Source organism: Hylobates moloch, unplaced genomic scaffold (genome assembly GCF_009828535.3).
Source record: "Hylobates moloch isolate HMO894 unplaced genomic scaffold, HMol_V3 SCAFFOLD_15, whole genome shotgun sequence".
NCBI classification, from domain to species: Eukaryota; Metazoa; Chordata; class Mammalia; order Primates; family Hylobatidae; genus Hylobates; species Hylobates moloch.
Window position 1 is genome coordinate 81,157,898 of NW_026652290.1, and position 14,743 is coordinate 81,172,640.

At 44.9% G+C, this 14,743-nt stretch overlaps 1 protein-coding gene across 1 annotated transcript in view; it reads right to left on the reverse strand.

The window, feature by feature from the left end:
* Nucleotides 1-67: 67 nt before the first annotated feature.
* ABCG8 (ATP binding cassette subfamily G member 8) overlaps nucleotides 68-14,743 on the reverse strand; it is a 31,656-nt gene continuing 16,980 nt past the window's right edge. The window contains exons 9-16 of the mRNA XM_058428117.1: nucleotides 6,674-6,836; nucleotides 6,506-6,589; nucleotides 4,885-5,084; nucleotides 4,384-4,460; nucleotides 3,460-3,727; nucleotides 1,482-1,609; nucleotides 651-1,394; nucleotides 68-370 (exon numbers count right to left, since the gene is read on the reverse strand). Of these exons, the coding sequence (XP_058284100.1) occupies nucleotides 1,257-1,394; nucleotides 1,482-1,609; nucleotides 3,460-3,727; nucleotides 4,384-4,460; nucleotides 4,885-5,084; nucleotides 6,506-6,589; nucleotides 6,674-6,836 (1,058 nt within the window). The 3' untranslated portion in view covers nucleotides 68-370; nucleotides 651-1,256. The remainder of the gene's footprint in view (nucleotides 371-650; nucleotides 1,395-1,481; nucleotides 1,610-3,459; nucleotides 3,728-4,383; nucleotides 4,461-4,884; nucleotides 5,085-6,505; nucleotides 6,590-6,673; nucleotides 6,837-14,743) is intronic.

The following is a 14,743-nucleotide window of genomic DNA, read 5'->3' on the forward strand; positions in this document are numbered from 1 at the left end:
CTGTGAAAGGTTCAAGGCTGGTCCTGAAACCCAGGCAGGGTCAGTGTATTCATCTGCTCTCACACTGCTATGAAGAAATACCCAAGACTGGGTAATTTATAAAGAAAAGAGGTTTAATTGACTCACAGTTCAGCAGGGCTGGGGCGGCCTCAGGAAACTTACAATCATGGTGGAAGGCACCTCTTCACAGGGTAGCGGGAGAGAGAATGAGAGCCGAGCGAAGAGGGAAGCCCCTTATAAAACCGTCGGATCTCATGAGAACTCACTCACTCTCAGGAGAACAGCATCAGAGGAACCACCCCTATGATTTAATTATCTCCATCTGGTCCCGCCCTTCACACGTGGGGATTATTACAATTCAAGGTGAAATCTGGGTGAGGACGCAGAGCCAAACCATATCAGTTAGTGAAATGCAACTCTAAGAAGCCTGGCTGAGTTAACACAGCCTCCGTAGACCCCATTTGTCTTCTGGAGCCTTCCTGAACTCCTAAGCCTTACAGCGGCTCAGGCCTTGCCTTCTGCCCTCTAACTCCAAAGGCCTCAAAGGCTTTTCTGATCCCCATATGACTCCACCACAAAGTATCCATGTGCCCTTAGGAAAATGAATTTTCGCTTCAGTTTTCACACCTATAAAATGGGATACCACTTACCTCAAAGGATTGTCCACCTAAAGTGTTTTGCACAGGACCTGCCACAGAGTAGATGCTCAATAAATTTTTAATTGTTCACGTTGGCTTTTGGAGCCCACGACCCCACACAAAAAGAAGGGATGGCATCTTGCTGGTACATCTTAGGTCACTTTCTGTATTGATGGTGGCTCACCACAGAGTGTGGGGCCCCTGGAAGATGAAGCCAAATCTGCTAGCTACTGTTATTGTTCCCTCCAGGTTCCAACAATTCCTGCACAGTCTAGCTACTCAATGCATTCCTAGTTTGCTCCCATCCTATATCGAGTTGCCTATATAAATGCATATCAAAAGGAAATAAATTAGCAACGTTGTAGGTGCCACCGAGTGCAGGTGTTCTCACTCCCAGTCATCGCAGTCTCCTGCCAGTGAGCAGAAATCCCTTTCGACTGTCTTTATTCTACTGCCATCCTGTGGCTGGTCTGTGCCACTGCAGCACCATGGGCCGGATGTAGCTGAGCATCTGTAGGGTCATTGTCCTCACTGTCCCCAGGAAGGGGCTCCTGAGGAGGGAGTGCAGTTGAAGGGTCTGCTCAGGTTCCCCACCAGCGGGCAGGCGTCTGGCGTGAATCACCAGTCTTGACTTGGCTTCTGTTTGATGAACCTTAAGGACACGTAGTACAGGACCATGAAGCCACCGCTGAGGCCAATGACGATGAGGTAGATGGCGTAGAGAGGGTACGAGTTCAGCTCCATGGCACTGAGGATCTGGAGACACAGACATGCAGTGGGTTCATTAGGAGGATGGGCAGCCGGATGTCCAATAATTTAGAACCTGAGGACTTCCCCGCTTACTTTATCTCCTGAGACCGCAATGGTGAGGTTCCCGAGAGGCCTTTTGTAAGTTCTTCTGCTGAACTGAATCTTCATCAGCCCTTCAAAACACCAGCGCAGGAAGGACACTTTGGAAATCCACGCGGGCACTGGAGACAGAGAGCCGCGTAACTCACAGGTATCCCTCATATTCTCACAGTTTCCCCATATTCGCATGGTCTCCCCCATATTCACACAGTCTCCCCATGTTCCCATGGGCTCCCCATATTCACACAATCTCCCCATATTCCCACGATCTCCTTTATATTGATGTGGTCTCCCCCATATTCACACAATCTGCTCATATTTCCACAGTCTCCCCATATTCCCACGGTCTCCTTTATATTGACATGGTCTCCCCCATATTCAGTTTCCTCATATTCCCATGGTCTCCCCATATTCCCACTGTCCCCTTTATATTGACACAGTCTCCTGCATATTCACATGATCTCCCCATATTCCCACGGTCTCCCCATATTCCCATGGTCTCCCCATATTTGCACAATCTCCCCATATTCCCACAATCTCCTTTATATTGACATGGTCTCCCCCATATTCACACAGTCTCTTCATATTCCCACGGTCTCCCCCTATTCCCACAATCTCCTTTATATTGACATGGTCTCTCCCATATTCCCACAGTCTCCCCATATTCCCACGGCTCCTTTATATTGACATGGTCTCCCCCATATTCACACTTTCCTCATATTCCCATGGTCTACCCATATTCTCACGGTCTCCTGCATATTCACATGATCTCCCCACATTCCTACAGACTCCCCATATTCCCATGGTCTCCCCATATTTGCATGATCTTTCCATATTCCCACGGTCTCCCACATATTCACACAGTCTCCGCATCTTCTCACCGTCTCCCCATATTCCCATGGTCTCCTATTCTCATGGTCTCCCCGTATTCCCATGATCTCCTTTATATTGACACAGTCTCCCCCGTATTCAGTCTCCCCATATTCCCATGGTCTCCTCACATTCACACAGTCTCTCTGACCTGTACAACGGCACATCCCACTCTGAGACAGGGCCGTGGTGGCTCTGGCCCAAGTTCTCTGATGAGCAAGGAGGGGAGAGAGACCAAGAGACAAAAGGGCAGAGGGGTTGTGGACACGGACTGCGGCCAAGGGAGCTGAGAGGCCATGGGGTCACCCACACATTTGATCCATAGCAATTCTCGAGAGGGATTTGATGAGGCATCCCTGCATGTGCTCAGCTTCATGGACTGTGTGGGCTGAGGAGACTCAGCGGCCCCACACCAGAGACGATGGAGCCTGTGCCCTGATCCTATGGAGGTGGCATGGTATGGAGAGGGGAAGGAGGAAATGAGCCTTGCCTGGGTGCATCAGGAAAGCCCTGGCAGAAGAGAGGCCCCATGGAAGATGGGCATGACATTCCCAGAGATAGCTGGGCAGGCTCAGAGGTGAGAGGGTGGGGTGTGCTGGGAGCTTCAGAAAGCTGGGGAGGCCGCAGGGATTGAGCAGCCCTAGGAGGATTTGAACAAAGAGGGGCATGGGTTTGCACCTTGGAAAGCTCACTCTGCATGGCTGAGTTGAGAGGGATGTGGAGGGGCCCAGGTTACAGAGACCAGGCTATGGCAGTGGCCCAGGCTCAAACGATGGTGGCCAGGGTTGGGGACACAGCCAAGTAGACATTTCAGAGAAACAGGAGGCAGAATCGACCTGGCTCACAGGTGGATGTGGAGAGGGAGGGAGAGATTCAAGGGCGACTTCTGGATATCAGCTGTGGGATAGGAGGAGATGCATCTGGAATCTCTAATGGAATCGTCCCTTTGGCCTCCACGGCAGTGGGCAAAGGCCTCTGCTTCCAGAAGCGCCAGCCTCGAGTTGGATCTAAGTGATAAGTATCCATCTCCAGATGAAAGCAGGCTTCATCCAGCCCCATGAGTCCTAACAAAGCTGGCCCAGGCCCGGGGGACAGGCCTTACCTGTCCACAGGCTGCTCAAGTTTATCATGAAGCCCCCGGTGAGGTAGAAGGAGTTGTAGAGGGCGTTGCTGAAGAAGGAGGCCATGTGGAAGGTGGGGAGCAAGGCCGCGGCGGCCAGGGCCATAATCCTGCAACAGAAGACCACCAGCCACACCAGCAGGAAGTGCAGCAGGAAGGGTTGCAGGCCCGGCCTCAGGTTGGCCAGCCAGTAGGTGGGCATCCCATAGATGATGATGTAGGCACAGTGCTCCGGAAGCTCCCCGAGGATCTGCAAAGAACAGCCCTTGCAAGGATATGAAGCCAACACCTTCACTGCCGTTATTATAAACGTTTAAAAGTAGCAATGCCCCCCGATGCCCACCTTCCCTCCTGGTGGTGATGAGGCTGTGGCAGGAGGGTGTGCTGGGACCCAGAAGCATGAGCTCAGTGCTGGCTTCCCCCTTGCAGATGTCAAGTGCTCCCTCTAGGGCAGTTCAGCCTGTTTCCCCCAGGGCATCAATGGGCACCTGCTGTCCTAAGACCTGGTTTCAAGTCCCTACTCCCCCTGACCAGATCAAGTAGCTGTGTGGCCTTGGAGAGCCACGTAGCCTCTCTGAACCTCTGCTTCCTGGAAACACCTGCCTGGCCTACTCCACAGTGAGGCTCTGAAGAGGTAAAATACAATGAGGACTTCTATTTTTTAGATTCCTTCTGACCAGAAAACTATCATTCCTGGTCCACAGTCCTGGCGTTTTGGTAAATGTTTAAAATAAAAGTTCAAGTCTCTGAAACTTCCCTAGAAAATGTGGCATCTGGTGGCATCTGTGACTTCACATGACCCATGGCCCCATGGTCCAGAAAAGCCTTCCTTGTAGCAATGTTTTCTCCACACTTACCCCCACCCTGGTGGGTGGGGGGCACTTGCTCTCAACCCTGCCCAGTCACCTTGGCAAAGAAATATGGACCAGTGGTGTACAGCCCGTCTTCCAGTTCATAATAAAGCATTGCCCTCTCCGAGTAACCTAAAAAATAAGGGAAAGGAAAAGAGAACGAAAAGGTAGAATAAATCTACAGTGTTTCTGTTTTGGAGACTCTCTTAATACAACTCAAAGTAGTTATCATATTGCCCAAGTCTCTTATGTTTTTTTAAAAAATGGGCACAGTAAAGCCATCCTAATTTAGATGTTTGACGAGGCTCTTCAGATTTTGCAAGTCTGTAGCTCATGTTTTGCTGTTAAATGTAAATCCTGCTAGGATAGGAACAGCTAAGACTCGGTAACTTACTTTCATTTGTATACTAATATTAACATGCAAACTTTAAAAACATTATTGTCTTCTTGTGTATCACAATCACAATGAAATCAAACCTGCTCCCCAAGAGCTGAGAGGAACACAGCTTGGAGGTGGCTGAGGTCCTGCCTGGCCATGCCAGTGGGCCACACTCACATTTGGAGATGACATCCAGAATGACATTGAAAGGGATGAGAGCGCCGATCATGAACAAGAGGGCGGCTGTATCCATGAGGGAGAGCTGGACGCTCCCATGGCCAAAATAGAGGAAGCCGATGGTCAGCGACATCAGGCAGGCCTCCGCCCCGTGGATGAGGAGGGTGGGCAGGTCTCGGAAGTCGTTGGAAATCTGACGACTTAAAAACCAAAAGGAAGAGATGCTCAGGCAGCAGCATACACCAGCCCCATGACCTTGGGAATGTCACAGTCTCTGTAAGCCTCGTTTTTCTCCTATGAAAAATGGGCATGGTAATACCTGCCTCATAGAGTGGCTCTGAGGATTAAATCAGAAAACTGATGACAGCATCTGTCCCACAGTAGGTACTCAATAAATGATTGTTACTTTTATCATGAATGTATCAGCTTGGCAATGTTACTCAAAGAAATGATCCTGAGGAAAAAATCAATGATGTCCGTAAAGATGTACGGATAGGCTGGGCATGGTGGCTCACGCTTGTAATCCCAGCATTTTGGGAGGCTGAGGCAGGTGGATCACTTGAGGCCAGGTGATCGAGACCAGCCTGGCCAATGTGAAGAAACTCCATCTCTACTAAAAAGACACAAAAAAATTAGTCGGGCGTGGTGGCGCACACCTGTAATCCCAGCTACTTGGGAGGCTGAGGCAGGAGAATCACTTGAACCCGGCAGGCAGAGGTTGCAGTGAGCTGAGATCGCCCTAGTGCACTCCAGCCTGGGTGACAGAGAGAGACTCTGTGTTAAAAAGAAAAAATGTACGCTCAATGATGTCTGCTGCCTCATTGCTTGTAGTAGCAAAAGCCTGAAGATAATCTGGCCATCAAGATGGACTTAACGGGTGGGTGATTATGGCTAGACTGACTGGAATGCCGAGGAAGACCCAATCAGATAGGAGGTAGAGGTGCTGCCCTAACTGAAAACGTGTGTGTGCATGGAAACATCAGGAAAGACACACGCCACACAGTGCTGTCTGGCTTTCTTTGAGGGCTGGTATGACAGGGACTTCCCTTTTTACTAGACATTCTCTCCTATTGTCTCCTTTTTTCTCAATGACCATATGCTATTTCTACAATCTTCCAGCCCGTGAGGATATCTTAATTTTGTTTAAAGAATAAAAGCAATAGGGGTGTTCTGTGTCACACTGAAGGTTAGTGCTGGTCCCAACAATGCTGTTTTCTTTTTTTGAGATGGGGTCTTGCTCTGCTGCCCAGGCTGGAGTGAAGGTGCCATCATGGCTCACTGCAGCCTCCACCTCCAGGAATCAAGCAATCCTTCCACCTCAGCCTACCAGGTAGGCCCACGCCACCATAACTCGCTAATTTTTATAATTTTTTGTAGAGATGGGCTTTCACCATGTTGCTCAGGCTGGTCTTGAACTCCTGAACTTAAGTGATCCACACACCACAGCCTCCCAGAGTGCTGGGATTACAGGCATAAGCCACCAACGCCCTGCTGGATGCTGTTTTTTCAAATGACTCTACCTCTCACTTTCTCCTTTAAATTCACTTTAATAGAAAGGGCTTAATGTGATATACAAAGACTTGGTGGGGGCGGGTTCAGTAATAAAATGACAGATAATTACCGGATCAGCGTGGTAAACTGCTGCACTGCCCCAGGCATCTTCGTAGGACTCGGGAGGTAGTTGGTGTCTAGTGGGGTCAGGCTGCTGGGAGGCAGAAGATGTGGCCAGGTCATGCGTGCAGCCACCTTCTGCAGGGAGTTCTCCTCTCAGAGTCGCCCACCACCTTACCTTTCCACACAGCTGTCCTCGTCAAGATCCTTCGTCTCTGCTTTCCACAGAAAGCCATCTAAGTCACGCACTTTTTCTAGAAACAGGGCTGCAAGTGACTGAGCCTTCTCCCTGGTGGCCAATTCCTGCTCTCTGCTGCGCCTGTCAATGCTGGTCAGGTCCACTGCAAGCAGGGGATGTGGAGTCACAGGTGGCCTGTTCCCTGGCACCTGCTCACAGGTGACGAGCTTGGTGCACGCCCAGCTCACAATGCTGATCACCTCTCATGGGGCTCTGGGACATTCTCCCCACCCTCAGCCATGAAGCAAGGGGCAGAGCAGAGAGAGGCAGAGGGACCCCAAGGACTGGGCCTTCACCCTGCCAGGCCTGACCACATCTGCAGAAGCCTCAGGGGAAGAGCAGTGGATCAAAAAATGGGAAATAGCAGAGGCCCCGCCCAAGTCCCACTACCCAGGCTCATTTTGAGGACATCTTAGGACAGAGCAAGAGCCTTCAGGGCCAAGGTCCACATCACAGTCATGCTCTGGCTCCAACTCAAGCTGTCCAGGAAACTTTTGATGAAGACTCAGTGCCCCACCATGGGGAGAAGTAGGGCTGGTCGGGGGAGGCTGAGTAGCTGGGCTCCCAGATAGTGAGAATTCCATCCAGAGAGTGAGAATTCTATCCAGATAGTGAGAGTTCAATCCAGATGGGGACAAGTGAAAATTCTAGTCAGATGGGGAAAATTCTATCCAGATAGTGAGAGTTCTATCTACATGGTGAGAGTTCTATCTAGATAGAAAGTGAGATTTCTATCCAGAGAGTGAGAGTTCTATTCCTACACAGTGAGAGTTTCATTCAGATGGTGAGAGTTCTATCCAGATGGTGAAAGTTCTATCCAGTTATTAAGAGTTCTATCCAGACAGTGAGAGTTCTATCCAGTTATTAAGAGTTCTATCCAGACAGTGAGAGTTCTATCCAGACAGATAGTGAGAGATCTAACAAGACAGACAGTGAGAATTCCATGCAGATAGACAGTGAGAGTTCTATCCATAGAGATATTGAGAGTTCTATACAGACAGTGAGAATTCTATACAGATAGTAAGAGTTTTATCTAGAGGGTGAGAATTCTATCTAGATACATAGTGAGAGTTCTATCCATAGAGTGAGAATTCTATCCAGACAGATAGTGAGAGTTCTATCCAGATGGTGAGTATTCTATCCAGACTGTGAGAGTTCTATGCAGAGGGTGAGAATTCAATCCTGAAAGATTGTGAGAGTTCTATCTAGAGTGAGAATTCTATCCAGATAGTGAGAGTTCTATCCAGAGGGTGACAATTCTATCCAGATATATTGTCAGAGTTCTATCCACAGAGTGAGAATTCTATCCTGATCGATAGTGAGAATTCTATCCAGATGCTGAGAATTCTATCCGGATAGCTAGAGTTCTATCCAGAGAGTGAGAATTCTATCCAGATAGGTAGTGAAGTGCTATCTAGACAGAGAGTCAGAGTTCTATCCAGACGATGATTATTCTATCCAGATAGAGTTCTCTCCAGATGGTGAGAATTCTATCCAGACAGATAGTGAGACTCCTATCCAGAAAGTGAGAATTTTATCCAGATAGATAGTGCAAATTCTATCCAGAGGGTGACAGTTCTATCCAGAAATATAGTGAGAGTTCTATCCAGAGAGTAAGAATTCTATCCAGATAGTGAGAGTTCGATCCAGATGGTGAGAATTCTACCAGACAGATAGTGAGGGTTCTATACAGATTTTGAGAATTCTACCAGACAGATAGTGAGAGTTTTATCCAGGTGGTGAGACTTCTATCCAGACAGATGGTGAGAGTTCTATCCAGAGGGTGCGAATTCTATACACATTGATAGTGAGAGTTCTATCCAGAGAATGAGAATTCTATCCAGACAGATAGTGAGAGTTCTATCCAGAGAGTGAGAATTCTATCGGGATAGAGAGTGAGAGTTCTATCTAGAGTGAGAATTCTATCTAGATAGGTAGTGAGAGTGTTATCCAGACAGAGAGTCAGAGTTCTATCTAGATGATGATTATTCTATCCAGATATAGAGTGAAAAATCTGTATAGATTGCTACTGAGAGTTCTATTCAGAGAGGGCGAATTCTATCCAGAAAGAGAGAGTTCTATCCAGATGGCGAGAATTCTATCCAGACAGATAGAGTTCTATCCAGAGAGTGAGAATTCTATTCAGATAGTGAGATTTCTACCCAGAAGGTGAGAATTCTATACAGATAGTGAGCGTTCTATCCAGAGACTGAGAATCCTATCAAGATAGACAGTGGGAGTTCTATCCAGAGAGTGAGAATTCTATTTAGATAGTGAGAGTTCTATCCAGAGAGTGAGAATTCTATACAGAGAGTGAGAGATCAATGCAGATAGTGAGAATTCTATCCAGAGAGATAGTGAGAGTTCTATCCACAGAGTGAAAAATCTATCCAGATTAGATAGTGAGAGTTCTTTTTATTATTATTATTATTATTATTATTATTATTATTATTATACTTTAGGTTTTAGGGTACATGTGCACAATGTGCAGGTTTGTTACATATGTATCCATGTGCCATGTTGGTGTGCTGCACCCATTAACTCGTCATTTAGCATTAGGTATATCTCCTAATGCTGTCCCTCCCCCCTCCCCCCACCCCACAACAGTCCCTGGAGTGTGATGTTCCCCTTCCTGTGTCCATGTGTTCTCATTGTTCAATTCCCACCTATGAGTGAGAACATGCGGTGTTGGTTTTTTTGTCCTTGCGATAGTTTACTGAGAATGATGGTTTCCAGTTTCATCCATGTCCCTACAAAGGACATGAACTAATCATTTTTTATGGCTGCATAGTATTCCATGGTGTATATGTGCCACATTTTCTTAATCCACTCTATCGTTGTCAGATAGTGAGAGTTCTATCCAGAGAGTTAGAATTCTATCCAGATAGACAGTGAGAGTTCTATCCAGAGACTGAGAATTCTATCCAGATAGTGAGATAGTGAGAGTTCTATCCTGATGGTGAGAATTCTATCCAGACAGATAGTGAGAGCTCTATACAGAGACTGAGATTTCTATCCAGATAGATAGAGTTCTATCTAAAGAGTGAGAATTCTATCCAGATAGTGAGAGTTCTATCCAGATGGTGAGAACTCTATCCAGAGAGTGACATTTCTATCCAGAGGGTGAGAATTCTATCAACATAGATAGTGAGAGTTCTATACACAGAGTGAGAATTCTATCCAGACAGATTTGAGAGGTCTATCCAGAGTGAGAATTCTATCCAGATAGACAGTGAGAGTTCTATCCAGAGAGTGAGTATTCTATCTAGATAGATAGTGAGAGTTATATACAGAGAGTGAGAATTCTATCCAGATAGTGACAGTTCCATCTAGATGGTGAAAATTCTATACAGATAGTGAGAGTTCTATCCAGAGAGTGAGAATTCTATCCAGATAGATACTGAGAGTTCTATCCAGACAGATAGTGAGAGTTCAACCCACATGGTGAGAATTCTATCCAGACAGTGAGGGTTCTATCCAGATGGTGAGAATTCTATCCAGACAGATAGTGAGAGTTCTATCCCGATTTTGAGAATTCTGTCTAGACAGATAGTAAGACTTCGATCCAGAGACTAAGAATTCTATCCAGATAGATAGTGAGAATTATCTATCTCATCCAGAGGGTGAGAATTCTATTGAGATAGATAGTGAGAGTTCTATCCAGATGATGAGAATTCTATCGAGATAGGGAGAGTTCTATCCAGAGAGTGAGAGTTCTATCCAGAGGGTGACAATTCTATCCAGACAGGTAATGAGAGTTCTATCCAGAGAGTGGGAATTCTATCCAGACAGATAGTGAGCGTTCTACCAGATGGCAAGAATTCTATCCATACAGATAGTGTAAGTTCTATGCAGACGGTGAGAATTCTATCCAGATAGATAGTGAGAGTTCTACTAGATGGTGAGCATTCTATCCGGATACACAGTGAGAGTTCTATCCAGATGGTAAGAATTCTATACAGACAGAGAGTCAGAGTTCTATCCAGAGACTGAGAATTCTATCCAGATAGTCAGAGTTCTATCCAGATGGTGAGAATTCTATCCAGACAGATAGTGAGAGTTTTATCCAGCGAGTGAGAATTCAATCCAGGTAGATAGTGAGAGTTGTATCCAGAGGGTGAGAATTCTATCCAGATACTAAGAGCTCTATCCAGATGGTGAGAATTCCATCCAGACAGATAGTGAGGGTTTCGTGCAGATGGTGAGAATTCTATCTAAATAGTGAGAATTCTACCCAGAGGATGAGAATTGTATCCAGACAGATAGTGAGAGTTCTATGCAGAGAGTGAGAATTCTATCAAGATAGTGAGAGTTGTATCCAGAGGGTGAGAATTATATCCAGATAGATAGTCAGAGATCTATCCACAGAGTGAGAATTCTATACAGGCAGATAGTGAGAATTCTATCCAGAGACTGAGAATTCTGTCCAGATAGGTAGTGAGAGTTCTATCCAGAGGATGAGAATTCTGTCCAGATAGTAAGAGTTCTATCCAGAGGGTGACAGTTCTATCCAGACAGGTAGTGAGAGTTCTATCCAGAGAGTGAGAATTCCATGCAGATAGATAGTGAGAGTTCTAACCAAAGAGTGAGAAATCTATCTAGATTGATACTGAGAGTTCTATTCAGAGAGGGAGAATTCTATCAAGAAAGAGAGAGTTCTATCCAAATGGTGAGAATTCTATCCAGACAGATAGTGAGAGTTCTATCCAGACAGTGAGAATTCTATCCAGATAGATAGTGAGAATTCTATCCAGATAGTGAGATTTCCTCCCAGATAGTGAGTTCTATCAAGAAAGATAGTGATAATTTTATCCAGAGAGTAAGAATACGATCCAGTTAGTGAGAGTTCTATTCAGATTGTGAGAATTCTATCCAGACAGATAGCGAGAGTTCTATCCTGAGAGTGAGAATTCTATCCAGATAATGAGAGTTCTATCCAGATGGTGAGAATTTTATCCACACAGATAGTGAGAGTTCTATCTAGATGTTGAGAATTCTATCCAGATAAATAGTGAGAGTTCCACACAGAGAGTGAGAATTCTCTCCAGACAGTGTGAGTTCTATCCAGATTGTGAGAATTCTATCCAGATAGATAGTGACAGTTCTATCCAGAGAGTGAGAATTCTATCCAGATAGATTGTGAGAGTTCTATCCAGAGAGTAAGAATTCTATTCAGGTAGGTAGTGAGAGTTCTGTCCAGATGGTGAGAATTCTATCCAGACAAATAGAGTTTTATCCAGAGAGTGAGAATTCTGTCCAGATAGATAGTAAGAGTTCTATCAAGGGAGTAAGAATTCTATTCAGATAGATAGTGAGAGTTCTATCCAGATAGTGAAAATTCTATCCAGATAGTAAGAGTTCTAGCCAGAGGGTAAGAATTCTACCAGATAAATAGTGAGAGTTCAATCCAGAGAGAGAGACTACTATTCGTATAGATAGTGAGAGTTCTATCCAGAGGGTGAGAATCCTATCCAGACAGACAGTGAGAGTCCTACCCAGATCGTGAGAATTCTATCTAGATAGATTGTGAGAGTTCTATGCATATGGTGACAATACTATCCAGATAGATATTGAGAGTTCTATCCAGAGAGTGAGAATTCTATCCAGATACTGCAACTTGTATCCAGATGGTGAAAATGTTGTCTACACTGATAGTGAGACTTCTATACAGAGAGTGAGAATTCATTCCAGATAGATAGTGAGAGTTCTGTCCAGCTGGTGAGAATTCTATCCAGATAGTGACAGTTCTATCCAGAGAGTGAGAATTCTATCAAGATTGTGAGAGTTCTATCCAGAGGGTGAGAATTCTATCCAGACAGATAGCGCGAGTTCTAGCCAGAGAGTGAGAATTCTATCAAGATCGTGAGAGTTCTATCTAGATGGTGAGAATTCTATCCAGACAGATAGTGAGAGTTCCATCTAGAGTGAGATTTCTATCCATATAGTTAGAGTTCTATCCAGAGGGTGAGAATTCTATCCAGATAGATTGTCAGAGTTCTATCCACAGAATGAGAATCCCATCCTGATCGATAGTGAGAATTCTATCCAGATGGTGAGAATTCTATCCAGATAGCGAGGGTTCTATCCAGCGAGTGAGAATTCCATCCAGATACGTAGTGCGAATTCTATCCAGACAGATAGTGAGAATTCTATGCAGATAGTGAGAATTCTTTCCAGACAGATAGTGGACTTGTATCCAGAGAGTGAGAATTCTATCCAGATAGATAGTGAGAGTTCTACCAAGTGGGTGAGAGATCTATCCAGAAAGATAGTGAGAGTTCTAACCAGAGAGTAAGAATTCTATCCAGATAGTGAGAGTTCTATCCAGATGGTGAGAATTCTACCAGACATATAGTGAGGGGTCTATCCAGATGGTGAGAACTCTATCCAGACAGATGCTGAGAGTTTTATCCAGAGAATGAGAATTCTATCCAGATAGAGAGTGAGAGGTCTATCCAGAAGGTGAGAATTCTATCCAGATATATACTGAGAGTTCTATCCAGATGGTGATAATTCTATCCAGATAGATAGTGAGAGTTCTATCCAGAGAGTGAGAATTCTATCCAGATAGTGAGAGTTCCAGATAGTGGCAGATAGAGGCATCTGAATAGAACTCGCACTATCTATCTGGATAGAATTCTCACTATCTGGAAAGAACTCTATCTGGGCAGATTTCTCACCATCTGGATAGAATTCTCACTATCTATCTGGATAGAATTCTCAGTCTCTGGATAGAACTCTCACTATCTATCTGGATAGAAATCTCACTGTCTGGATATACTTCTCACCATCTGGATAGAACTCTCACTATCTGGATAGAATTCTCACACTCTGAATAGAACTGTCACTATCTATCTGGATGGAATTCTCCCCGTCTAGATTGAACTCTAACTATCCGTACAGAATCCTCACCATCTGGGTAGAATCCTGACTATCTATCTGGATACAATTTTCAGTCTCTGGAGAGAACTCTCACTATGTATCTGGATAGAACTGTCACTATCTGGATGGAACTGTCACTATCTGGATAGAATTCTCACTCTGGATAGAACTCTGACTATCTATCTAGATAGAATTGTCACCATCTGGATAAAACTCTCACTATCTATCTGGATAGATTTCTCAGTCTATCCAGTGAGCTATCTCTCATTCTCAGACAGATATTGAGAGTTCTATCCAGATGGTGAGAATTCAATTCAGACAGATAGTGAGAGTTCTATCCAGATTTTGAGAATTCTATCCAGACAGATAGTGAGACTTCTATACAGAAACTAATAATTCTATCCAGATAGATAGTGAGAGTTGTATCCTTAGGTTGAGAATTCTATCCAGATAGATAGTGAGAGTTCTACCCAGACAGATAGTGAGAGTTCTATCCAGATGGTGAGAATACTATCCAGACACACTGTCAGAGGTCTATACAGATTTTGAGAATTCTATCCAGATAGATAGTTAGACTTCTATGCAGCGACGGAGAATTCTATCCAGATAGATAGAGTTCTATCCAGATAGATAGTGAAAGTTCTATCCAGAGAGTGAGAATGCTATCCAGACAGATAGTGAGGGTCCTATCCAGTTGGTGAGAATTCTATCCAGATAGATAGTGAAAGTTCTATGCAGATGGTGAGAATTCTATCCAGATAGATAGTGAGAGATCTATCCAGATGGTGAGAATTCTATCGAGATAGATAGTGAAAGTTCTATCCAGATAGTGAGAATTCTATTCAGATAGTGAGAGTTCTATCCGGAAGTTGAGAATTCTACTCAGATAGATAGCGAGAGTTCTAGCCAGAAGGTGAGAATTCTATCCAGATAGATAGTGAGAGTTCTATCCAAATGGTGAGAATTCTATCCAGACAGATAGTGAGGGTCCTATCCAGTTGGTGAGAATTCTATCCAGATAGATAGTGAGTGTTCTTTTTTTTTTTTTTTTTTTTTTTTGAGATGGAGTCTCACTCTGTCGCCCAGGCTAGAGTGCAGTGATGCAATCTCGGCTCACTGCAAGCTCCG